Below are 26,305 nucleotides of genomic sequence, written 5' to 3'. Positions count from 1 at the left end.
CAGTTGCTCATTCAGGGTTTGGCACTTGGGTCACTGAGGCCAGGAGAGAGGACCACAGTGTATGGCGGGGTGGAGGGGGCGGTGGGGCTGAGCTGCACTACACTTTGTCCAGCAACATAGTGAAGAATGGGAGATTCAGATGCTAGAATGCATCTAGTGAAGTCAAGTGCACTTTGAGGAAGTTTTTATAAAAAAAATATAATCTTTAAAGGTATGTGTTGCTAAATACAGTAATGAGATGCCTGACGGGGAAAGATGTGGGCCGGATGGGATTAACACAAGATACACCTTCCAGATGAGCTGCAGCCCTCCTCCCTGGTGAGAGCAGTCTTTCCTGGGTCCTGGTGATCTTGGGGGAGAAAGTTCTGGCAGCAGGGTACCCTCTGCCCCAGAGAGAGTGACTAGGAGAGCTTTCTTTGAGCAGCTGCCAATACCTATCAGAGTCCTGGAAAGCAGAAGCAGGCGTGCTTCCTCCCATTGTTAATGTGCCTAGTATCTACTTCCTACCCTGGACGGCACTCTGGGGTCACCCATGCCGACATTTGGGTGAAAAGTGCCATCACTGCAGAGCAAGTTGGCTGGCTCACCTGCAGGGCCTTTGCGTTGTAAAGTGTATTCAGTTAGGAAAACCTGCCAGGGAAAGACTTATTAGACAACTTCAAGAGGATGCTGCCAAGTATAGTCCAGTTTAAGTTAAAGCTGGTGATAGTGACATTTCTAGCAAACCCAGCATTCAGAAGATGGGCAAAGCACAAGTCTGTGCACGTGCCTCCAGTAAGCATGTGCGGGACTGCAGATTCACAGGGCAGGGACCGTGTGCAGCCTCCTGCCATGCAGCCAGCGGGCGTTCAACATGCCTGTGGTTCCAGCCTCAAACCCTTTCTAGAATAAGGCAAGACACAAACAAGTTGATTACTTTAAGTGAAATATTACCCAAAATTGCATGAACTTATTAGACTTCCCCTTCATCTGTAGCTAGAACAGACCAAACTTCTTGTTACTTCTCTGAAAACTTGAATGTCTCAGCACTGCACTAATATTCACTCTCCGTGATCTTCACAGAAATCTCCAATGCAGATGAGAGGCTGGAAGCAGTCCATGAAGTGCTGATGCTGCTGCCTCCTGCCCACTATGAGACCCTCCGATACCTGATGATCCACCTCAAGAAGTAAGCTGACACCTCCTCTGGCACCGCCTGGGCACCGCCTCGGCACACCCTATCTGCCCCGGGGCAGTGAGTGCATTAGGAAGAGTTCACAAACTTCCTCTCCAACCCACCAAGTGGATACATCCCCCTTTAGAGTGAACTAGGCTGCTTTCTCCAGGCCAGCCCCGTTTATAACTGCTAGCACACTCGCTCTGTGGCAGGGACTCCTCCACGCACTTGAGGTGTGTTATCTCTATGAGGTACTGTTAGGGGCCTCATGTTACAGATAATATTGCTAAAGCTTATATAAGTTAAGTAACTGATGCAAAGAGGTGAAGTAAAGCAGGGATTGAAATCCAGTCTGACCCAGAACCCATATTCTGTCTTAACTATTGGTCTACACTGCCTTTATATCTGCATCTTCCTCGCACACAAGCCTTGTACTCTGTGTTCTGTTCTTCCTCCTCCTGTCACACCAGTCCCAGACTCCCCCATCCCCACCCTGATCTCTTGTTTTACCTGATGTATTAGTTATCTATCACTGAGTAACAAATTGCCCCAAAACTTAGTAGCTAAAAACAACAGACATTTATTATTGCATAGTCTTTGTGATCAGGAATCCAGATTGGCTTTGTTGGGTGCCTCTGGGTCAAGGTTTATAATGAGGTTGCCGTCAAACTGAGAGCCAGGATACAGTCTCATCTGAAGGTCTGAGTGAAGGAGCATCCACTTCCAAGACCACTCACATGGTTTTTGGCAGGATTCAGTTCCTCTGAGGCTATTGGACTGGAGGCCGCACTCTCTTGCTGACTGTTCTCTGGAGGCCACCCTCAGTTCCCTGCCATTTGAGCCTCCCTATGGGCAGCTCCCCAAGTGGCAGCTGGCTTCCCTTATAGCAAGCAAGCAAGAACACCCACAGTGAAAGACAGTCTTCCTGTAACCTAACCTCAGAAGTCACATCCCATCGCTTTTCGCTGTACTCTGTTTGTTAGAAGCAAGTCACTAGGTCCAGCCCATGCTCTAGGGGAAGGGATCACAAAAGGGTATGAATTCCAGGATCACTGGGGGCCTATCTCAGAGGGTGCCTGCCACAGAGGGCTGCACACCGGGCTGTCTGTGTGAGAGCATGTGAGACCGATGGAGGTGGGTGTTTACACAATACAGAAGCCTCTGGTTCCAGACTCTTTTCCTTAAACCATGGATCTCTTTCCTTCCCCATACTTGTATAATGAGGTCCATGAGTTGGTCTTTGAGATGTTGGCGGCATCAAGGCACTTCTGTGTGCCTTCCTCTGTGTTTTTGGAAGATACATGGCAACAGTCCATTCTTAGATAAAATAAACCAAAAATTTTCTGTACTGACCAACTTACAGATCCATTCAGTAAGTGAAAGAAAGCAGGTTGAGAATACTGCAGAAACACCAAGGCATTGAGGTTTTTATTTTTTTATAAGGTAGAAACCTTATAAAACATATAAATACTAGTTGCTTATTCAAGGTGATCAGAGATGTAACATTTAGCTCAGAAGGTTCCCATTTTAATTTATTGAATTTCAGAGTACAGTAATTTTTGGATTAAAAAATAGACTTGAATGTTAGCCCAGCTTTCAATTCGCTTTATTTCTTTCAGTGTCCAATTGTTATACTTTGGAAGGCAAAGTAACATTTTCAGGACAAAATGCTGACATGTCCCAGTTGAATCTTAAATGCCAATTACATAGTATTTTTATTATGGAGGGCTTGCTCACCATCTTAGTTGGTCAGATGTGGTGCCTGACTTAATGGGAGGTTGTGATCAGTTTAATAGCAAAGAATGTCCTCTTTCTACCTCCCTCTTAGCTTTGCAACATGAAAATCATGCAAGTTGAGCTGACCTTCCTGCAATAATGCTAAATGGCTAGTCTTAATTAGCTTCGAGAGAATAGACACGAAGGGATGATCTCCTGTGCAAAACCTAAACATATGTTAGTCCTATTTTGTTCTTCTTTGGAGAAGGTACTCCCTTTTAGATCTGTTTTGAACATTCTAGAACCTAAATTCCTTCAAGCAAGAATCTGGGAGATTATCTTTTTATTCTACTAGAAAGGTATTAAGCCAACTTTGAAGTTCATTCTTAAAGGCTTTGCAGTTCTTATCTGGATGTTGAAATGATGATTTTGAATTCCAACGATAATTAATGCTCCAGACCTCATCCTGTGGGAACTAGAAGTAATGTCAACTGCTTTCCCCTTTGGCCACATTCCAGCTATTCCCCAGTCCCGTGATGATGGCTTGGCTATTCCTAAACTCGTAGCAGCCCCATCTTCCATGTGACCTTTCTCCTCGGGCACTAGCCCTGCCAGCAGACAGGGAATCTGCCCTCTGCCTCCTGGCTTGTCAGCATACAGACCAGCAGAAAGCGACAGGAGGGAGGAAAAAAAAAAAAAACTTGCATACAAGCCTAGACTAAAATCTGAATGCACTATGGACCACCTAATAACCTACTGCCCCTTCAAACCAATGATGTTCCCTCAGTGAGAGTTCCACATTTATTTAGTGAGAAGGATTGATTTTATAATTTTGAAAACTCTGCCTATACCAGATTCACTTAGCAGTTCACGTCCCCTGGCTGAAAGCTATGCCAACAGTCTAATAAAAAAAAAAAAAAAATCAGAAAATTACCTTTTAAAAAATACTTTTCTGTAATACTAATTCTCAGTTTTCTTTGGAAAATTCCCAAACCGGAGACGTTCTTGGGGTACATAATCAGTACACCAATCCACCAGCAAGCCCGTGTAAGGTCTCTGTGTATGTTTGTCTTGCAGGGTGACTCTGAATGAAAAGGACAATTTAATGAATGCTGAAAATCTGGGGATCGTGTTCGGGCCCACTCTGATGAGGCCCCCTGAGGACAGCACCCTCACCACCCTCCATGACATGCGGTACCAAAAGCTGATTGTGCAGATTTTAATAGAAAACGAAGATGTTTTGTTTTAAGCCACCAGGGAAATGAACTGAATGGCCCCAGCCCCATCTAAAGCTGATAAGGCTAAAGAAATAAAACCATTTCTTAGACTGGTTCTGTTTTCCAAACAAGTGACAGAATTTCCTGGACCGCAGTGGACTGCCAGGTCGGCTGCTGTGTCTCATAGACACTGGCCCCTAGAAGGGAGAACAGCAAAGATGCGGGTGAGAAAAAGCCCTCTCCTCTGGTCTTTGCCGTGCCTCGTATGTCTGTCTGTTTTGCTGGAAGAGTGATTAATAAATCTTTCTTTAACTTATTAAAAAAAAATGTAGACCTTTAAACTTCAGTCTTATCAGTAATAAAAGGGAGCTTAATTCATAGAGGTACTTGATACAGTTATACATTTTCCACTTACAAAAAAGAAAAGACAATTCTATATGTTAAATGTTAAATGAAACTTATATTGTAAAATGTATTTTTATTTTAGCTGCAAGAATGTTACTTTATTTTAGCAAATAGAACTCAATGCAGTGCATTGATTATTACCCTGTGTACCTTGTCCTGCCTTCTTGCTGTGATCCCTGAAAAAGTTTACCATGAATGCAGTATTATCTTGACATACCTCTGTCCTTATCAGTGCTTTGCAATGAAATTTCACCTCCCATCTGTGGCCCTGCTTTTGATAGTTTCTGCTGTTGAGCACTGGCATTTTGCTACCGTATGGTGTATGTTTATAGCAATTGTAAGATGGTCTGAAACATCACCAATTTTCTTTCCATACAAATTGTGTGAAATCCCAAAGTACGTTTTGGAATTGGTCATAGTCTTTCCAGATCCTGTGTGTACATCCCAGAACATGTAGAATGTGGTTATTTTACGTAAAATGATTTGGGAACACTGGTTATGTCTGGGCCGCGTAAAAAGTTAGCACTTTTCCTCTTTTCTTTTCAGACAAGCACTCTGAATTCATCTGTTAATGGCAAGTTGTACTTTTGCCACATTTCTGTAATTATGAAAAGTGAATCTGCAGAATTGTTGATTTTTTTTCATTTTTGTTTTGTAAACAAGCCTATTTTTTGAAGTCAGAATGAATAAGTTTGATTTTTACAAATATTTGTTCCTCCTTGATAAAAATAGCTCTGATGGATAATAATTTAATATGATTTGATTACGACAGTTCTATCTCATTGGTTATATTTATCTCAGCATGAGCTTTCACACCAAGATTTCTATATTTTGTAATATAGGCAAAATATTTAAAACATCAAAAACTGTAAATCTAAGGTTGTTCTTTTTTTTTTTCTTAAATCCAACTACAGTGTCTTTTCCTTTGATTGTCTAAGATGATTCATGTAATTACTCACCAGTCTTGTTTTGGAGTGACCAGAAGAGCATTACTGTGTGATAAGTGAGCTGAAGGCGGGGAGGGCGGTGCAGCTGACATCCTGGAAAATCCCAAGGGCTATAGGGATGGACTCCATCGGCACACGGGGGTCAAAACGGTTCTGCTTGGTTCCTTCTATTATCATTCCTCCCGACTGTACAGATTTGTTTGTTGTAGCTTATGTACTTCTTGATACTGTCAAAAAATTATCTGAAATGGTTTTATTTTGTGAAGTGAACAATACTTTGTAATTTATGATAGTGTAAATGGAAGGAAAAGCATTAAATGTATTAAATTCTTCTGTCTATCATTTTGGAAGACGCAAAAGAAATTGGTGTTGGGGAGTGGATGGGGTTGGGGCAGAATATTCAAAACATTGCTCCCAGATGGAGTTTGGCCAACAAAGTTCCTGTCATCACCAAAACACGATGAGAAGACAGAAGCATGTCACAGAGTCCCCGCCTCCTAGCCCTCCTCCAGGGGAGCCTGCCTGCGTTTAAGCTTCCAGTGCTCCACTTTCCCTTTCTATAAGACCCGTCACATTTGCGTCCTTCATTGAGAGGCGTGGTGTTTAGAACAGATCACCCTAGGCCACGTGCAGGAGGGCAAGATAAGAGTTTTGGAGCCAGAAAGACTCACGTTTGAATAGCAAATCTGCCTGTTACCGGCTGCCTTGGGAATGAGTTTGCTCATCTGAAAAACTAGGAGACAGATTCTGATTGGGACACCTTAGATGAAATGATGATATAAAGTAACTAGCAATAGTTATTTCTTATCATCATCATTATTTTAAGAATGAGGACTTAAGAGAGGGAAGGATATAGCATGGGGTGGAAAGGAAGACGCATGAGAGAAAAGGATTTGTCCCAATTTAAATCCAAGTAATAATAAGGCGTATTATTGCAACACGGCTCTATAATGTGTAATGAGGGTCACTTGACTCCTTTTCTCGAATGTGATTACAACACCTGATCCCCTCCTCTGTGCTTTAGTCTGAAGCCTGCTCACCCATGCTATCTTCCCCACCATCTGGCAGCCTGACATGGCTCCTCTTACCTGGCTTGCAATTCCTGCCATTGGAATAACTCTAGCAGTTAGACCTGAAAAGAGGCAGCATTGTTTCCAGAACCCACCATTAAATGATCCACAAGTGGGTTGTGGGAGGTGGGATAGGGGCAGTGTAAGTGGGGAAAGACCCTTTTCTTTCTCCTGTGAACATAAATGGGCACCTGGGTTCCAAGCACCTGTGGCTGGTGCAGAGTTTCAAGGGCAGCAGCCTGGAAGGGACGAGGGAGGGGAGATATGAGAAACTAAGGAAAGTAAAGACCACACAGGCATATTGCCTGGGCTGTCCTGCCTCCAGCTGAAAACTCAACTCAGGTAGCTTACAAATTCCCAAGATCTATCAATCCCCAAATGTATAGTCAGTCTTTTGATTTTTTTTTAAAGTAGTATTCATTAATTTTCAACAAATATTTATCAAGCACTTATTAATGGGCCAGACACTGTGAATACTGGCAAGGAAAGGGTTTATCTCACTAGAAGAATTAAATAAAAAGTTCAGTTTGGCTGCAGAGAGAAAGCTGGTCATGTTAAGGAGGTCTGGTGCTACTAATTTTTTTTTAAATAAACTTAATTTTGGAGTAGTTTTATATTTACAGAAAAGTTGCAAAGATACTACAGAGAGTTCTTGTGTACTCCTCACCCACTTTCTTCTAATATTAACATCTTATATAACCACAGTACATTTATTAAAATACGAAACCAACGTGAGTATATTACTATTAAGTAAACGCCAGGCTTTTTTCAGATTCTATGAGCTTTCCACTAATGTCCTTTTTCTGTTCCAGGATACAATCGAGGACACCACATTGCGTTTAGCATTAATGGGTTTTAAGAAACAAATGACACAATCTAGTTTACTTTTTTAAAAGATAACTTACTTGAGTGTGGCTCCATCTGAGAATATGCACAGGTAGGGGTGGTGAGAGTCGACGCCGGGGGTCACATAGATGTGTGTCGTTGTCATTATAAGACTAAAGTGATGAAGCCTGGATCACGTGGTAGCAAGGCAGAGATAAACAGACAGGACTGAGTTATATTTAGGAGGTAGAGTTGAAAAAATTGATTACAGATTGGACTAAAGAATCAAAGATGACTCTCACAGTGCTTAATTTAACAACCTGATAATATTTTCTGAAATGGACCCAGAAAGAGCCAGCAGTTCTTGAGGAGGGGTAGAGAAAGTAAGAGAGATGGTGAGTTCCGTGTTGGACGTGATGAAACAGAGACAGCTGTGAAATGTCCAGACTGAGATATTTCATGCTCAACAGCATTAACAGAACCAAGCTGGAGGTAAGGATTTGGAAGGGACATGAGAGGTAACAACTGGAACCATGGGATTGAATGGGACTGCCCAAGACACAGAGCAGAAATACAGGAGAGGCCTGATTCGGGGTTCTCTGGGGTATGCAGCGGGGGGGAGATGAGAGCAGGAGAGGGCAAGTGAGGTCCACTTTAATGTAATCAAATATAGAGGGGCTCATGAATGCGGTTTGGAAAGACCCTTTCCCTTGTCTTCAGGTTTGTTTCACAAAGTCCTAACCCATCTCTTTGTTCCATTTCGAGGTATTTTGCTACGTGCAAGGCACTGTGTTAGACCCTGTGCTTTGGAGGGGTTTGTTTAGTTAGATGCTTTGTAAATGCAAACGAGCCAAGGTCACTTTTTTTTTCCGTGAGTTGAACAGATACCATCATACCCAAGGACCTCCTTCACTGCCTTCCACTGCAGTTTGTACTTACTTCTAATCCCACACTAGTCCTGTGATTGTGTGTACATGGGTCTCCCACCGAAGTACCAGCTCCTGGGATTAGGAACTGTGGATGCCACATGCCGGCCATGCCCACCATCCTGCAAGTCTCAATTCAGGGTTTACTCTCTGCTCAGACTTGACCTGGCCTCCCCAGGCAGAGTACATAGGTGCCAACTGCAGACACACGAAAGCAAGGAAGTTCAGAGAGCTCTGTAGAATTGGCTTTAACCAGAACATGAAATGTGAAGGAGGAGGAGGTTAAACAAGCAGAGTTGTGCCAGGGAATAAGGAACCTTGTGTGTCAAGTACAAGTCAAGCTTAGAAAGAGCTGTCTGGTGACACGTGGAGGATAGTCCAGAGGATGTAAGATCAGAGACACAGAAGCTAATCAGGAAGATATTACCTGAACTTGGCTTCCAACTGGAGGGATGGAGAAAAGCCATGATAAGAGAGAGGTTTAGGGCGTTGTCAGCACTTCCTGATTTGATGCCAGAATTGAAAGGAAGGAGTCATGAGTGACACCCCCACTTCCAGTTTTTTACAATTAAATGAATATTTAGGAAGATACTAAAACGTAGGAAGTAAAGCAGGTTCAGCAGGGAGAAATTGTGGATGCAGTCTGCAGGATGCATTGTGGTGCTAATGGTTTAACCACATAAAAATATCTTGTAGATGGTTGGACACATGGTTTTGGAGCTCAAGAGAGGGATGAGCTGGTAGATGTGACCCGCTCAGACTGTACAGATAGCTGAAATAAAGGGGATCAATAATAGGTACCTGGGTAAGAATAAAAGTCTGAGGAACAGGCAAAATTAGATAGGAATAAGTGTATATTTGGGGGGCAGGAGGAGTGGGGGAACTGGGGTTCTTTTCCAGGGGGTCACATGCTAAAAACCCATGAGGTTTTTATGGGCCAACGGGTTCATGGCTCTTGGAATGGTCAAGGTGGTCACCTTGGAACAGTCAGGAACAGTCCCAAGGTCCCAAGTCCCAAATCCATGGCAAGGTCAATATACTGCCAGCAGCCCATATGGACTGTTGCTTGAGCATGGATTACTGACTTCAGATAATAAGGAAATGATCATTAACTTATAAAAACATAGATTCATCAGTCAGGAAAGTGTGTATTGCACATAACATGAAACTATAATGCAAAGGGCTTAAACAGTAAGGACATCTCAACAAGATCTCACCATCTCCAAGATTGGTGCTGTCTTTCTTTCTGCTCCATCGTGCTCAGTTTATTGGCTTTTCCCTCTGGCTTTGACAAACATCATATAGGAAGGTGGCTGCAAAGAGAAGCAGGACAGTGTCTTTCTCTTCCTGTGAGTCCCATTTAACAGCCAGGAAATCTTTCCCCAACATACATCCCCTCACAACTCCTTGGCCAGAATGCATAGCACACTTATGGCTAAACTAGTCATTAGCCAGGGGAATGAGATTACCATGATTAGTTTAGATCCATGTGGCACAAAATATGGTCCCTTAGCCAGCAACATCATGACCTGGGACTTGTTAAAAATGCAACTTCTCAGGTCTGATTCATTGAATCCGGGGCTGGGGCCTTGCAATCCATTTTTAACAAGACTTCCAGGTGATTCTAATGCAGGATAATTTGAGAAGCTGGTCTGGAATAATCAGGGTTTCACCTAAACTGGGGATAAATCCACCCTCTTCAAGGAGTTTGGATACCTGAAGAAATTCAAGATTTACTAACAAAGAAGGGGAAATGGATTTGTAGCAATGGGGAGCTGAATAAGACTTTCCACACCTGTAGACCAAGGTCCCTAAAGGCCTCTCACCCCCATAACCATAGAACCAACTCTGCCTCTAATAGAACACCATCTAAACTGCAAGCTTCCTGAGGGCAGGAAGCTGGTCTACTTTGCTCACCCCTCTACCCCAGACCCTACTTGACGCTGTGTCTAGCATAGAGTAGGTGCTCAAACCTTTTCTAAACTAATAGAATAATCCTACAAATACTCAAACATCCTGTATTTTGGTGTGATGGAGGAGGGGGAGATTCTAGAAGCAAAAGAATCTGAAAATGCATATTGACTCTTGACCACCATTTGGAGTTCTGCCCAATATCTGAACCCATCTGTTATTGAAGCTTTCTTGGAACTAGTTATCCTTAACCCACCGAATCTTCACCATATTCTTTCTCCTTCAATCCAGGAGGAATGATTAAGCCTCAAAATATTTCATTTTCCAAAATCTGAAGATCTAAGTCTCTAGTTCAATTGCCCAGGACACAACTTCAATTGTGGGCTGCAACCCTTCTGTTTAAATCCTGGCTCTTATCACTTTCTGATAGTGTAACTTAGGGAAAGTTACTTTACTTCTTAAGCCTCAGTTTCCTTGTCATTATAATGGACTAGTATTGGTACCTATTCCATGAAGTAATTGTGAGGCTTAAGATAATCTATGTACAGCACTCAGTAGAGTATTTGGGGCACAGAGTAAGACAAATGTTTGTCTAAAAACTCAACAGTGATGGGAAACTTTTATGACAATTCTTAGACCATTAATATCCTTTCTTCACAGTTATAAGTTATCATTACTTATTGCTGCCTACCAGATTAGGGAGTTATGAGGATTTTAGCAGTTTTTACAGCCAAGCCCCACCTGCCCCGGGCTGTGATGTGGCGGAAAGGCAGCATGCGAGCCCGACAAGAGCACTGACTTAAGAGCCACAAGACCTGGCTCGGTCACAGATTAAGGCTTCCAGCGTTTCTGAGCCTCAGGTTTCTCCCCTTTGAAACTTGAAAACTAACGCCTGCTTGCCTGCCTGACCCAACAACCTCACTGGTTCTCGCTGAGGCCAGGTGGCGCGGGAGCAGGTGTAGGAGGCGCTGTCACACCACCAGGCCCAGCCTCGGTGTCCGTGCTCCCCACAGAGTGCTCTCCCTGGAGCCCCACCCCCTCACTGCGCCTTCGGGTCTCTGCTTCCTTGGCTTCTCATTTGCTGGCACAGTTGACCACTCCCTTCTTCTCAAATTCCTCTCTCTTGGCTGCTGTGACACCACCCTCTCCCCAGTCTTCTCAGGCTTCTCTGCCCATTCTCCATCTAGAACTGCCCGAGTCCCGCGGAATGCTCACCAAGGCTGCCTCTCGCCCTGCATTCTCTGTAGGCAATCACATCTACTCCACCTTCAAAAGCTATCTGTCAACAAATCCAAATGATTCCTATGATTCAGTAAGCCATCCTTTTCTATTGCTGAGGAGTATTCCATGGTATGGATTTACCATGGTTTGTTTTGCTGCTCACCCACTGAAGGACACTTGGATTGTTTCCAGTTTGGAAAGGGTGCAATTGATGGGTTATATTTGCATGTTTACTTTTTTTTAAAGAAACTACCAAACTGTTTTCCAGAGCAGCTGGAGCATTTCACATTCCCACCCGCAATGTGTAAGTGATTCAGTTTCTCCACATCCATGACAGCATTCGGTGTCATCATTTTCTATTTTAGTCATTATGATAAGTACATATTGATACTTCATTGTGCTTCTAATTTGCATTTCACTAATGGTTAATGATGTTGAACATCTTTTCATGTAGTTATTTGTCATCTGTATTTCCAATTTAATGAAACATCTGTTTATGTCTTTTACCCATTTCATAACCGGATATTTTTGTGTTAAATCTTGAGTCCTTTATACATTTTAGTATATGTGGTTTGCAAATATCTTCTCCTAGTCTCTGGCTTGTATTTATATCCTCTTAACAAAGTTTTTGTGGAGCCAAAGTATTTTTTCAGTTTTGATGAAGTCCAACTTCGTAAGTTTATTTTTTGGATTGTGCTTTGTAGCCATGTCTAAGAACTCTTCACCTAGCCCTAGGTCCTGAAGACATTCTGTATTTCACTCTAAAAGTCGTATAGTTTTACGTTTAAAACCCATGATCCGTTTTGAATTAATTATAGCACACTGTGTGACGTTTAGGTCAAGGAGCACTTTGTACCTTTGGCACAAAGGGACTGTTCAGAATAAGGGTAAAAAAAAAGAGATCCCAGGAGGATAGCTGTGTGCTCAGAATGGATGATATACAGTCCAGACTGTGACTAAAGAGACAGCCACACTGAGGATGGCCACCACCATACCTTCTGCTCCTGCACCATCTAAAGATGTGTTCCATCAAAACCAGAGTCCACCAAGAAAGAAGGAGACTGGAAAGCCAGGAAATGGGGAATCCAACTCAAGGTATCCCCAGGAGGGGGCTGTGCAGCCAGCCAGAGAGAGGTCAGTCCATATGGAAGGAAGAGGAGGTGTCCAGTAGTGATATTTTTAGGGAAAACCAAATGGAACACATACATATTGATATAATCGCACTTGTAGAAAAGTGTACCAAGATGCCATTGAAAAGTGTAGAAAGAATTAGAAATAGGACCAGAAAAAACCAAAACCAGATTGGTAGGGTTGGAGGGGGCAGGGAGTGGGTGGGGAGACGCTATTATTAACTTTAGGAAAAGACAAAAAAGAGGAAAGGAAATATAATGCTCAGTATGCTATAATGCTTAGCCTGCACAATATTTACATGGGCACACTGATACCAACAGGGAAGAGGCAGTTAAACAAAGGCTGTAAGATGACCCTACAGGGATATGGCAGAGGAGAGGCAGAAGGCAGGGTGGTATTAGACAACAAAGTCCTCAATTACCATAATAGGAAATTAATAGGGGTCAAATACTGATAAATCAAAAGAGAGCATAATACACATATTATTTAGAAATATAGAGATGTGCACATAGCAGGAATAAAAAGCCAAAACTGTTGAAAGCGACTGGGGAAGAGAACAAGGGGAAGAAATGAGGTAAGAAACGCCTCCTGCGATTTGTTCTAATCCCCTTAATAACATTTGACTTTTAAATTCTGTATGCATACGTTACTTTAATAAAATAAAGACTGATTTCCAGAGGGAGGGTATAGCTCATGCTTAGCATGCATGCGGTCCTGCGTTCAATCCCCAGTACTTCCTCTGAGAATAAATAAATAAGTAAACCTAATTACCTCCCCCTACCAAAAAAAAAAAAAAAAAATTGATAACAAGACTGATTCCCCAAAACAAGAAGTAGTGCCATGTGGTCTACAGAGCGGAGACACGATGCTCTGGTTCTTTCCCTCCTCTGGGTCTGACTCAGTAATGCAGGTTACATATTAAGATTCCAGGAACTAATGGGGCAGCACATATGAAACATATTCCTTGCTGGTGCCTTAAGCCACAGTCTGGTAGTGACCTTACTTCTAAGGATTCTGTCTTATGATTTGTTAATCCTTTTTCTGGTAACATTGCTCTCAAGCTTAACCGAGCACACTTCCTCCTTTAATGACAGGTAATGCAATTTCAGTGCTGAAAGGATGAAGAGCATTCTTGAATCACAGACAGAAAACTTCTGCTTGATTTGATCGACTCATCAAGTGTGTTCCTGAAAAAAGTTCAGTTCAGAGCAAACTGTTGCCTATACTAAATACTCGCCAGTAAAATTTAACACTGTGTTCTTGGGAGAAAACCAGCGGGCCCCAACCAACAGTAATGACAGTGAACTCTGAGGCTCTCCACCATTATTTTTAGAAAGCACTTGGAAGTGATTGATCTGTAGAGTCCGTTCACATGACTTCCCCACAAAGCCAATAAAAGAAATTAGTCAAGGAGAAACTAGCATTTACTGAGTGTCTCTTACGTGTCAGGCACTGTGCTGGGGACTTTAATAAAGGTATTGTCTGCTTTAATCTTGGCGACCATCCAGAGAAGTAGAAAGTATTATTCCCACTTTACGCTTAAGGAAACCAGAGCCTAAAGATATTAAGCAATTTTCCCAAAGCCACACACTGGTAATTCAAACCAACCATCAAGTCTTTTCACAAGAAATGTATATAATTACAATTGCCAGTGTTAATCTGAGCTTTGAGTGCTCTTTGGTTCCACAGGGCTTTAGTATTTAAGCAACCACATACGACTTCACGTTGTTCTAAGGGGGAAAGTTAGAAGACGATGACCTGATTAGAATTTTTAAAATATGACTATCCTTTTGATGTAATAGCCTTGATACCAACAAACATTCATTGGTGTAATGATTAACTAAAAGGCAACATGAGATTCAAATAGCAATATTAGGAGAACACTGTATTAGGGAAAGAGTAACTCAAACCAAATCGAAGTAACTTCACCTCTTGTGGTCCTGTGACCTTGAGCAAATTGCTTCATTTTTCCCAGATAAAACTGTAGGACTTTCAGTAGCTCTCTTTCAGGTGTGCTGGGCTATCAAAAACAAAAGTGGAATGAACACAATTCACTTTTGGGCCAGCCCATAGTAAAGTGAAAAGCAGAGAGTAAGAATGTTTAATTCACCATTATTATGGAAGGTTTATAGCTGCCGCTGAAGCAGCTTCTGCACTGTGTAAGTAAAATAACAGCAAAGAGGTGAGCCTGAATGTTCACCAGGGGAGCCTGTACGGTGTGAGATTTACCTGTGTTAGCACCACGCAGAAGCCTGAATCCCAAAACTTTGGTGCACCTCCCCTGACAGCCTGTGACTTAGGAAAGCAGAGATTTCTTACGGATTTCTAACTATGTAAGTTTGGCATTGGCCTTAATGCATGTGAAGAAACCAAAAGATCCCCTTCCTGACTCATGTTCCCCTTCCATCAGATATCTACCTACTAGCCGTACACGTGTGACGTGTGCTGACACATCAGCAAAGCACAAAAGAGAAAATGTAACCCAGCAAAAGGAGCATAACCAAATCGACCCTTTAAAAAGGGAAATGCACAAGTGCGGGTAGCAGGTCACCTTTTAAAGGATCTAGTTCGCCCCAGCCCTGACCTGGAACCAGGTGACCAGCCAGAGAACATTACCTTGGATGGAAACACATGACTTTTACTTAGATCAATGATTCTCTAACAAACAATAAAGTGGAATTGTCTTCGTTTCCTGAGAGAGTCAGGATTTGCTGTGGAGCCTTATTCTGAAATGTCATGTCCTCTAGATCATTCATTTTTTCCCCCAAGTACAATATTTAATAAAATCTCAGCAGCCATCCTCTGGTATTACGTTATTCTGCCCCCTCCACATCTTACCACCTAACTCCAGCTCCTTCAAAGGGACATGATAGCACTGATCCAATTTTATAAAAACAAAAGCAAAACTTTGTCAGATAATTTGGTCCAACTAACTGTACTTGCTTCTCAGGATGTAAGAAAATCAGGCTATTATTACATGTAATACCAGATGGAAATTTTATTTCATTGCCACTTATATTACACTTCTTTTGACAAGGCAGTCATATTAGAACCAAGAAAGCATCCATATTTATGCATTGGACAATCGTGCATTCAACAATATTAAGAACTATTATTGCCAGGCAGCTGCTAGGTCCTAAAGACTCACTGGTGACATGCCCTAGTGCTCCTGGAGAGATACAGCCCAGGGATTAGTTAAATCCCTGGACCCTGAAACCAGTTTTCCTGGGGTCACACGCTGGCTCTGAGAGTTACCAGCTATGTGACCTTGAGCAAGTAACTTAAGTTCTTAGCGTCTCAGTCACCTCATCTGTAATAATAACAGTGCTACTTCACAAGGCTTTTAGGAGAATCAAATGACTTAATATTTATAAAGCAATTAGAACTGTACCTAGTACACAGAAAGTGCTTTGTAAATGATTATTAAATAAAATGGAACTCATTTCCTAGTGAGGGAGTCAGACAATAAATAAATAAGAAAATTATACCCTAGTCGTGGGGACAAACATGAAGCAAACAATTTACAATAAAATTAAAGCACACCTAATCCTGTCAGTGGCAAGGCTTGGTTATTTGGACGAATTCTCCTGCTTTCTGAAAACAATTGGGCACCAAAACAACTTCAGTTTTGATAGCCTCCTGGAGCAAAGGGGACAGAATTATAAGCGAGTATAGGGCTCGTTCAAAAAGAGCATTTAATAGATCCTTCCCTTAATACGTGTAGGCCCCCAAAGGGCCATACCCTCAAGGTTTGGGCAGCCCAGAAGGAAAGTCTACCCTTCCCTCCCCAGCCCGACAGGACCTGCCTTTGTGGACAATTAAGTTAATTTGGAATAGAAAAGATCTGGGGGGTAGGGAGGGGAAATACAAGTGGACTTGTCCCTGGAGGGTGTGACTAGAGGCTGGTGCTCCGGGGAGTCTCTTGTCAATTGTCCAAGAATCCTCAAGCCATGAACTTAGTGTATGGTCCTGGCTGGCAGTGTCCCTAAGCTCTTGAAAATCCTGTCTAGAATAAGTGCCCCTTGTCTTAGATCTTAAATTTTCTTACAAATAATTTTTTTAAGGAAAATGAGGAGTGTACAATAATATCCAAGAATCCCAAGGAACAAGAGTCACAAAGGAAGAAGGTATGGAGCATTAGAAAGAGTCTGCTGGCATTGACTGAATTCCGGAAGACTACACTGTCCAAGCCAGCCTTGCTTAGGTCAAGTGTAACGGACATGATTAGTGATATTTTGTGAATGTAATTTTTATACTTCTAGGTGTGCATTCATGTTGACCCGACAGGGTACAGGATGAGATGCTATGAACAGTGGATTCCAGCTTCAGACATGGGTGCAATGCCCTCTCTCTAAAAGTTTACAAACTAAATCCAAAAACACTGATGGAAAGAAGGAAAGAAATGTTCAACTATCAGCACGTGGGTGACTATAAAGGAAAAGGCAGTGGGAGATACATATCTAGTTTTCAAAGAAGGTAAGAGTCCACAAAAGAAAGGGACGAAGGAAGGGGGAAGGAGGGTAGGGAAGAAAGGTAGAAGATGAATGGTGAAAACTGAGGGCAAACAGAGTAAAAAGACTCACACCCTCATGTTATCCTTGGGTGAAAAGAATATAAACGATCTTTATTTTCTTCATTTAGATTATCTGTATTTCTTAAATTTTCTCGTCGTGTGCTTTCCATTGTCCAGTTCCCTCCACAGATGGTTTAAAGGAAGAGAATCAGTTTCTCAGTCTCTAACGCAATCCCAAATTTGCTAGGGTTTTAAATGCCAGGTTTAACCTCTAAACCTGGCATTTCCTATTTTAATTCCTGGTATGAAATTCGTGCTCTCTAGCAATTCATTTTCTATTACCTTTTAATATAATCATTTATTGTATTTAAAGGGTCACCTGAGAAAGAAGCAATTTAATTTTTTTTAAAAAAGAAGAGAAAAAAAAAAGAAATTGTGTCCTTTCTCCAACCATCAACACATTTTTGAAAAATAAAAAATGACAAGAAAAATATTATAAAGAAATGTAAGCATTGCCCAGTCTAGGCATATCTAAATTCTGTAAACATTCAAAGTCACCTGCTATTCACTGGGTAGAAAAAAAATCAACTTTTAAATGTATCTACACTATATGATCCCCAGCTGACCAACACAGAAGTTTAGGACCAGCCCATGTCCCTCTTACAGAAACAATCAGCAGGACCCTAGATCAATTATGACGGAACACAACTATATTTGTCTAACACTAACCAACCCTCTTGTGTGAGGCTGATTTTTAGTCTGGTTTTGTTTGTTTGTTTGTTTGTTTGTTTTTTGTTTTCGCATGAGTTTGCTTATGAAAATTTTTATAAATTTAAACAGTTCTAGGTTCCAAAAATGGAGGAAGATAAGCCTTAATTGTTTTGATTTGAAACTGTTTTTAAAAGTCAAATTACCATGATGCCTCAGATAATCTGATGAGCCTCACTGGGGGTTTACCCCAGCTTTTTCATCAGTGCATATACACATACCTTTCTCTACTCATTCCCTTAACTCCAGGTTTTTTCAGTGAAAATGCCTTATTTTACAGATGCGCTTGCCACCTTTAAAATCTTTCCCCTCACTTAAACACTTTACTAAATCCTTCTTCCATGAAAAACTTTTCAGATTGGTCAGGGGAAAAAAAGGTGACAACACTACCTTTTTGCATTTTGAACAATATCATTTTTTTCTATAGCTCTACTAGACTGTACCAAGGAGGGCTGTTTTGGGTTGCAAGTAAGAGAAAACTGTGTTTAAACCTGTGGTTAAATCATAGGAAATCTATTTTATCTCACTGAGCCAGTAATCAGGAGATAGGTGGTTCCAAGGTTCTCCTCAGGGGCTCACCGGTGTCATCAAGGACCCAGACACTTCTCATCCTCCTATCCCTTCATCCTTAGTGTGTAGGTTTTATTCCCATGCCCGTTGTCTCGCTGATGCACAGCGGCTGCTGCACACCCTCATGCTGTGCTTAACCGTAAGAATCAAGGGTATTGCAAGCGATGATCTTCCCTCGGAAGACTCTGTCCTTTATTCAAGGAAGAAACATTTCCAGAAGTCTTCCTTATTGCCCCATAAGTCAGAACTGGATCACATGGGTACTCCCAGTTACAAGGAAGGTTGTAAAAGTCTCTTTTAAGCCTCTAGTTAAACTCAGGCTCCTCTTTTGTATAAAGCAACTCCTAACTGGTTTCCTTGCAGCCCCACCTTGTCCCCTCCACCATCCACTCTTTACAGCTTCCATGATATTATAAATGCAAATCTTACCATGTCCCTTCCTCTTTAATGGATTATGTTCAAAAATCCTACGAGTGACAAGGTCCAGGATGGTCAGGTCACACCCACCTTCCTACTTGTCTCCTGTGGTGCCTCAGCTCGCTCTGCATTCCCATCACACTGGCCTTCTCTTCACTCCTTAAAAATCCTAAGCTCCTGACCATCTCACAGCTTTTGCACACATGATTCCCTCCGTCTGGAGTGATCACCATTCTGCACCTCCTTAGTCCCTTCTGCCTCATGTCTCCATTTAAACATTTTTGCCTCATGCAAGGGTTATTTGGAAGGTGTTATCAAGTCAACGAAACACAGAAATATTCCAAGTTGTTAAATATAAATGGGAGTGATGGAAAGGAATGAATGTTTTTATTTCAGCAATTAGCAGATGTTCATTTATTAAGAAAATTCTGGCACTCTGTTAAATCATGCTGGATGAGGAGCCATTTGGCAGGACTCACTTTCTTTTCCTAAATATCTTCCTCCTTTCACTCATTTGATCAACAATGTAGCAGTCTAGCTCCACCCCTTGCTAGCAGTGAAGATTCCTCAGACAAGAGTCTTCCTCCTTGGCCCAGTGGCGTCTCTATAATGGGATGGCACTGTGATGACTTTGTCCAGTTCTAGTGCTAGAATGGCAAGTTTTCTCTCTAAAACTAATCCCAACGAATAAATGAAAATGCATCACTTTCAAAGACACGCTGCTGTGCATATCATTTAAAAATCCAAGAACGCTGAGCTAAGATGTTAATAATAAGAAGTATGCATGTTTTTATCACATTTCATGCACTGAAATACTCCATAAAAATTTATTTCTATTAATTTCATATTGTAAGTTATTTGAGGAAAGCATCATGTCTTTCACTACTTTTACTACTTCAGAAAGTCCTCAAAACAGGGAACTCTAATGCGAAAAGATAACACGCACCCCAATGTTCACAGCAGCACTATTTACACAATAGCCAAGACATGGAAACAACCTACACATCCATCAACAGATGACCAGATAAAGAAGTTGTTTTATATATATACATAAATATTACACACACACACACACACACACACACACACACACACACAATGGAATACTAGTCAGTCATAAAAAAGAATAAAACAATGCCATTTGCTGCAACATGGATGGACCTGGAGATCATCATTCTAAGTGAAATAAGCTAGAGAAAGACAAATACCATATGATATCACTTAAATGTGGAATCTTAAAAAAAAGACACAAATGAACTTATTTACAAAACAGAAAGAGACTCACAGACATAGAAAACAAGCTCATGGTTACCAGGGGTGAAGGGTTGGGGAGGGATCAGTTGGGAGTTGGAGATTTGCAGATACTAACTACTATATACAAAATAGATAAACAACAAGTTTATATTGTATAGCACAAGCAACTGTATTCAATATCTTATAGTAACCTACAATGAAAAAGAATATGAAAACGAATATATGTATGTGTTTGTATGACTGAACTATTATGCTGTACACCAGAAACTGACACTACACTGTAAACTGACTATACTTTAATAAAAGAGAAAAAGCCCTCAGAACAAAGATGCTGGGATGTCAGTTGCTCCATACCCAGTCCTCCAGAGGAGTTGTACCCCTGAGCTCAGGAAACATCAAAATAGTTATCTGAAAAAGATGCACCTCTGTCATAGTTAGTGAAAATGTCCTATCTCAAAGCCTTTCTGTCCAACTAATAAAAAGCACCCATATGTTCCTGGGAGCAAAAGCCTCCTGAACTTAGATGCAATCCACAGGTTCCCTTCACTTTCAGCTCAGGGCTGGATTTGTATTCCCCAGGTGGGGCGGCTGTCCGCGGACTTCCAGACCTGACGGAATGAGATTCACATCCTCAGTGAGTCGTGATAAGAGCCCAGTCCTGGCAGGCTGCAGTATAACGTGAGGGTTAAGACCGCGGGAGATGGAGTCAAACCTCTTGGGTACAAATCCGGCTCTGCTACGTACCAGCCGTGCAACCTTGGGCAACCGTTTAACATTTCAGAGCTAAGTTCTCCTCGCGTATTTCGTGAGGATAATACTAGTACCTACCTCCTAGGGTTGCTGTGAGGAGGACTAAATGAGTTAATCCACAGGAAGCTCTTGGAACAGCGCCTAATTGGCACATAACGAACTTGTTAATACTACAGCCTTTCAAATCTGGGCGCCTGCAACTCTGCAACATTTTGCCTGGATATGGAAACGCTCTTGTGAGTTAAAAAACCTGAGATTCCGGAGCTGAGTGGCCACGATTGGTGACCCGGAGAGGAAAGGAAAAAAGAAATCGGGGTAAGGGCAGAGGGAGACCTGCAACACTTATCCACCGGAGCCCACCTACAGCCTCGGTCTCCTAGCCTCCGGTCTCCTCTCCTGTTTCCTCTAACAAGGATTCGACTCGCGAGCGGCGCAGCACAGTCTTTCTCCAATCAGACACCCCAAAGCTGGCGCCACGTATGCGACCTGGTCCAATCTCTCCCTCTGGAGGGCGGGAACGCGCACTCCTACCTGCACCTGTGGCAGCAGTGGCCTCCCCCTGGATTTTTTTTTTTTTTTTTTCCTTCCAGCTGCCCCGAGGTTCTTGTTTTTCTAATCACTTGGCGAATAACCAGCAGGTGGGCAGATGTCTTTTCCCGCGCTGAGGACCAACGCGTAGGAAGGTTCAGTGCAGCAGAGGGAGCAGCTGAGATCCCATCTCCCAGCGGTTCCCAGGAGGCGCTAGCGGGGAAAGGAACGCGCCGGAGAATGAAAGGCCACTAAGCGGGAGAGCCTGCCTGGCCATTTACCTGGGACAGTGAGCCTGGCATCCCCTCGCCGCTGCGCTCTTCGGTCGGAGCCGACCTCACTTTAAGCCCTGGGCTGCCGCCGCCGCCGCGCCAGGAAGAAGTTGGAGGCGCCAGAGGAAACCAGCAACAGCAATCGGCTTAGCTGGCCTGCGGCGATTTCGGCTGGCACACCTTTCAGAAAGAAGCTCGACCTGCCCATGACCGCGTAGAGGTACGTCGCGTTCCGGCTTCCAGGTTACCCCAGGTGCACTCCCTCCCGGTTCTCCAAGAGGAGGGAGGTGCGGAGCCGCCAGGTCCTGGGAAGCCTAAGCAGGTGAGATCTAAGCGATTCTGTGTCCGACAAGACCGAGCCCATTCTGGGGTATCACCCTGGGGCTCTTCCCCAGCGCCCTAGGAGATATTGCTAGCTGCAGGCGCTCTGCGTAATTTGCAATCTTTCCTTGAGTAATTCGTGCAAAGTCCTTCTGTGCACACAAAGTTGATTGTGGAGAAGAAAGTGTAGGGCAGAAGGCAGAAAGCAGCATCGGAACACCCACCACTAGTGAGTAACTTGGGGTTATTTTTCCTATCTATACTATAAAGTGGAGGGAGAAGGATGTTTGCAAACCCAGCTGCAAACTGTGCCTGAGGGTGTGGATGCCTTCCGTAGGGAAAGAACTTTAGGCCGTTTTTTCTTCTATTGTTTTCAAGTCGCAGCCCGAATGTGCCCTCCAGGCGTCCTGGGAAGGAGCGGGTGCCAAGGTTTCTGCGCTCAGCGGAGGCCGCTGTGGCGGCTCGCGTAGGCGCTCCAGCTCTCTCCCCTCGGTTGGGGGAGGAGAAACTCCAACCACAGACACCGCCAAAGTTTTGCTCTCCAACGCCGGCGAATCCCAGGAGCGACGGGCGCGTAGGATGGGAAGGAGCCCAGCGGAAACCTGGAAATAAGCCGCGGCGCCAGCGAATCCTGCTTATTCGTGGAGTTAGTTGTGGATAGACTCAGTACAGAAAGTGGGCAGAGGACTCTCGCTTCCGATAATCATACTTTAAATGCTAATAAACAGCCTTTTCGCTCCGCAGAGTGCTGTTTTTAAAAGCTGGGAAGCGGCAAATTGGAGTTACTGGTTGCGCGCTCTCTCCTTTGGAGGAGGGAATTGCGCAAGGAAAAGAACAGAAGCCTTTAATTTGTAACCAAAAATCCCAAGAGTTGAGCTGCCTAATACAAACAGACTCGGTGCATATTTTAATACAGAACTAAAGGAAGAGGACATTTGCCTCTTGGGCTCATCTCAACCACCGGCCGGGGGTAGCTTCGCAGAGACGCAAGATTGGTCTCTGGACAATAAAAGGAAGAGTAGGGTGGCGGTTTTCAAGGGAAGTTAAGTCTAGACACGCTTCTCTGAAAGTCACAAGGCAAAAGTTACGTCAAAAGCAGAATGTGTAAGAAACAAAACACCATGAGCTTATCCCCTCGCTCTTACTGGCAGGTAAATTCCCCTGAAGAATCACATTGAAAAGTATCCTGGAACAGAAGTCTAGGGAGCAAAAGCCTTTGAGGGAAATTTCAGAACTGTTTGAGAAGGGTCTAATGTTCATTGTTCACCGTAGCGGGGTCGCGCTCGCTTCTAGGCGCCCTCCTCCCGGGTGCTCATTCAAGGGGAGGCCATTCTGGACCGGGTGGGTCACCTGTGGGCATCCGTCTACAATCAAGCAGAAAGTACGAGGCCGTTTTCCCATTGGAGCCTGGTTAATCCGGAAGCCCGGGCACCTACCCTGGAAGCTCGTCGCGCGCTGACCACTGCACTATCCTGGAAGCCTGGCAAAGGTCTTGAGGCCCGGGAGTGCCAAGACTCAGTCTTGGGACCAGACCATGGCGCCCTGGAGGCCGTTAGTCCGCCTGCGCTCTTGGGGGCGCGGCGGTGCCCTCTGAGGGTTGTGCGTCTCCGAGCGCTCGGACCCCGGCGGATCCCGTGCGGGCGGGCGCGAAAGGGCGTAAGACGGGGGAGGGAAGCACGTGACTTTGACAGACCCAGTAACGGAGTTTTGTTTTCTTCCCCAGCACAAGCCGCTGCCTCGGCGCCCGCCCGCAGTCTGCTTTCGAGAAGCCAGGGAAGGGCCCGGGTGGACTAGAGAGGGGCCGGCGCCGCCGAGGCCCTTCCTTACCCGCCGCGCCCCGCTCTCCTCGGCGGGCGGGTCATGGCCGACGGCGGTGGCAGCAGCAGCAGCAGCTCCGGCTCCTGGTGGACTTCGCTAACGAGCAGCAGGAAGAAGAGCAAGTACACCCTGGGGGCCGCGCAGCCTTCCGCGCAGCCTGCCCCCGGGGAACCCGCGCCGTCCGGCCCGGACTGGACTAGCGGTTCCCAGGAGAATCAGCACCCCAATCTCCTCGGGGGCGCCGGAGAGCCCCACAGGCCGGACAAGATGTGCGAGGAGAAGTCGGGCAACAGCCGCCGGAATTTAAAGATCTCGCGCTCGGGCCGCTTTAAGGAGAAGAGGAAAGTGCGCGCCACTCTGCTCCCCGAGGGAGTCAGGTCCTCGGAGGAGGCGGGCTCCCCTGGTGACCCCCACGACAGTAAGCAATAGCCAGAGAGCTCCAAGACTGTCTCTCTTCCCGCCACTCCTCCCCAACCCCAGTTCTAAACCTAGACAATTCTGACCCGCCTCTGCACCTGGTGTCTCACCCACCAAATTCAGAACATTCGCACAAGGCCTCTAGGTTTTATTTTCCTGGAAATTTAAGTTGTCAATTGAGTGGTCCATATTTCACGACTCAAGGATGCCTTAGATATTTATTCGCGGTAAAAGAATATACATAGAGGAAGTTGGAATAATTTTTTTTTTTTCAAAAAGCTCCCGTGGCCTCTCTAGCATCACCTCTGAGAGTGAGAAGGGTACTTCTCTAAGAGACCTTAGCTCAACTGGAATTGCGCAGCCCCTCCAATGAGGAAGGCATTCTCTGATTCAGGACTTGCTGTTGCAAAGCAAATCACAGTGCTGTCTTTAATGCCTGAGAAATGCACTTTAGGAGTACTTCTGTAGACTTATACCTTAAGGAAAGGGATAGGAGAGAGCAGGAAGCATCATTAAGCAGAAACATTTTAAGTAAGGCAAGATTGCTTTTAATGTTGAACTACAAAACTGTATTGCCTACTTTAGTGTGGACTATTAAAATTGTTGCACTGTAAGACTTCAGGTGATTTCTGTATTTTTTTTTTCCATTGCAAGACTGAAGCTCATCTTACTGAAAAGCAGGCATTGCAAAATCCAGGGTGACAGAGTTAATCATTTGCCACGTAACCTTACACCTCCTCTTGGAAAGCTGCTAGAAATCTGGAAAGTTTCTAGAAACTACCAACACCAGATTGGAACCACTTAGCTGGATATCCATATTTACAAACCAAATTCGAGGAAGAGAGGAAGCAGTACCAATTCATTATTCTCAAATTCTGTTTTTACTTCAGTGCATCCTCACAGAGTAGAGTAAGTCACAATGCTAACAAAAAAAAATAATTCTTTTCAGTGTCCATTATTCACCTTACTAACAACTGGCTGAAAATACTTGTTCAAACAGGTAGACTAAACTCACAGTTTGTGCAAATCTGGCTTTTTGCCCACCCTCTTTGCTTCAAAAGTTTATCTCTGTAGTCTGAAATACGCATTTATCTAGTTTCAAAGCCTATGATCTACCAATCTGAAGATTCTTAACAAAAATCTACCTGTCTGCTTTCATTATGAACTTCAAGTAAAAGAGTAGATGAATACCACCTGTTTTCAGCAAATCACAAGAGAGTTATTGTGGTTGTTAAGATCCACTGGGACCTCTTCCCACCATAATTCAGCTCATTTATAAACATCTAGAGATGCATAGCAGGAAATTATAATGACCGAAATGTGTGTGTGTGTGTATATATATATATACACATATATATATATTTAGATAATATAGAGAGATAAAATATATAAAATAAAAATATATTTAGATAATTACAGATGAGAACTTGATTGGAGCTTCTGAATTTGTTATATATAGTTTTTTTTTTGTTTCTCTCAAAGTAGTAATTTATAAAATAACAAAACATGTTGATTGTTTAAAGAGATTTAACAAAGAAACTTGATGAAAATGGCTAAAGTGGATTTAAATTAGTGACTCAAGTTTGGAGACCAGCAAAATCAAAGAGTTTACCATTTGATATGTGAGCTTCCACACACCAAAGATTTACTCCAAAGGAAATTTTTTACTTGGGGATTATAAACACGTTACGTCAAAAGAGAGAGTATGTGAGGTTTTTTTTTTTTTTTTTTAATCATGAAAAGGCTTTTTTGTTTTGTATTTGTATGCTCTACAGATGATTAATTACATTCCCATAACATATATACAGATTTTTAAATGTTTAAACCTCAAGATACTTCTAGTAAATAAAGGGAACTATGTGGGAAATATGTGACCGAAATCTTATCAGGGTGAACGTTCTGGATGAGGAAGACTTTACATCAATTTTAAGTGGGCCTACCATCTCTAGACTCCAAGGAAGGGGAGGGAGTCAAGAACTTGGACTCAGAGAAGAGGTTCATGGTTAAGGGAGGGGCCTGTGGGCTGGCATGGCACTGGGAGTGAATAGAGCAGAAGCTGTCAGAAAAGGCTTTGGAACACCTTCAGGAAGTATTATAATTTCACTCTGTAGAAGGTAATCAAAATTAGAGTGGATAACGACCCAAAATACTT

At 43.3% G+C, this 26,305-nt stretch overlaps 2 protein-coding genes and 1 long non-coding RNA gene across 10 annotated transcripts in view; 2 read left to right on the top strand and 1 right to left on the bottom strand.

The window, feature by feature from the left end:
- The window catches only part of CHN2 (chimerin 2), a 268,972-nt gene extending 263,200 nt beyond the window's left edge, over positions 1–5,772 (top strand). The window contains exons 12-13 of the mRNA XM_032483801.1: positions 1,063–1,168; positions 3,950–5,772. Of these exons, the coding sequence (XP_032339692.1) occupies positions 1,063–1,168; positions 3,950–4,121 (278 nt within the window). The 3' untranslated portion in view covers positions 4,122–5,772. The remainder of the gene's footprint in view (positions 1–1,062; positions 1,169–3,949) is intronic.
- LOC116664900 lies at positions 2,749–23,635 on the bottom strand. Of its 3 annotated transcripts, none has more exons than XR_004321439.1 (5): positions 23,355–23,635; positions 9,480–9,575; positions 7,417–7,524; positions 5,454–6,750; positions 2,749–4,286 (listed from the first exon to the last, which is right to left on the bottom strand). It is a non-coding gene; the product is annotated as an uncharacterized LOC116664900 (long non-coding RNA). The 3 variants fall into 3 exon arrangements; XR_004321437.1 differs by having other exon boundaries at positions 5,454–5,683; XR_004321438.1 differs by lacking the exon at positions 23,355–23,635 and adding an exon at positions 21,607–21,744 and having other exon boundaries at positions 5,454–5,683.
- PRR15 (proline rich 15) lies at positions 20,719–24,767 on the top strand. Of its 6 annotated transcripts, none has more exons than XM_032483803.1 (3): positions 20,719–21,817; positions 22,297–23,069; positions 23,642–24,767. In XM_032483803.1, exon 3 carries the CDS (start codon positions 23,779–23,781, stop codon positions 24,163–24,165), a length of 387 nt encoding a protein of 128 aa, XP_032339694.1. In that variant the 5' UTR covers positions 20,719–21,817; positions 22,297–23,069; positions 23,642–23,778; the 3' UTR covers positions 24,166–24,767. The 6 variants fall into 6 exon arrangements, with proteins under 6 accessions (XP_032339694.1, XP_032339693.1, XP_032339696.1 ...); XM_032483804.1 differs by lacking the exon at positions 20,719–21,817 and adding an exon at positions 21,927–22,147; XM_032483802.1 differs by lacking the exon at positions 22,297–23,069 and having other exon boundaries at positions 20,720–21,817.
- Positions 24,768–26,305: the final 1,538 nt, after the last annotated feature.

Source organism: Camelus ferus, chromosome 7 (assembly GCF_009834535.1).
Source record: "Camelus ferus isolate YT-003-E chromosome 7, BCGSAC_Cfer_1.0, whole genome shotgun sequence".
NCBI lineage: Eukaryota > Metazoa > Chordata > Mammalia > Artiodactyla > Camelidae > Camelus > Camelus ferus.
This window is presented reverse-complemented; position numbering and strand designations above follow the sequence as displayed.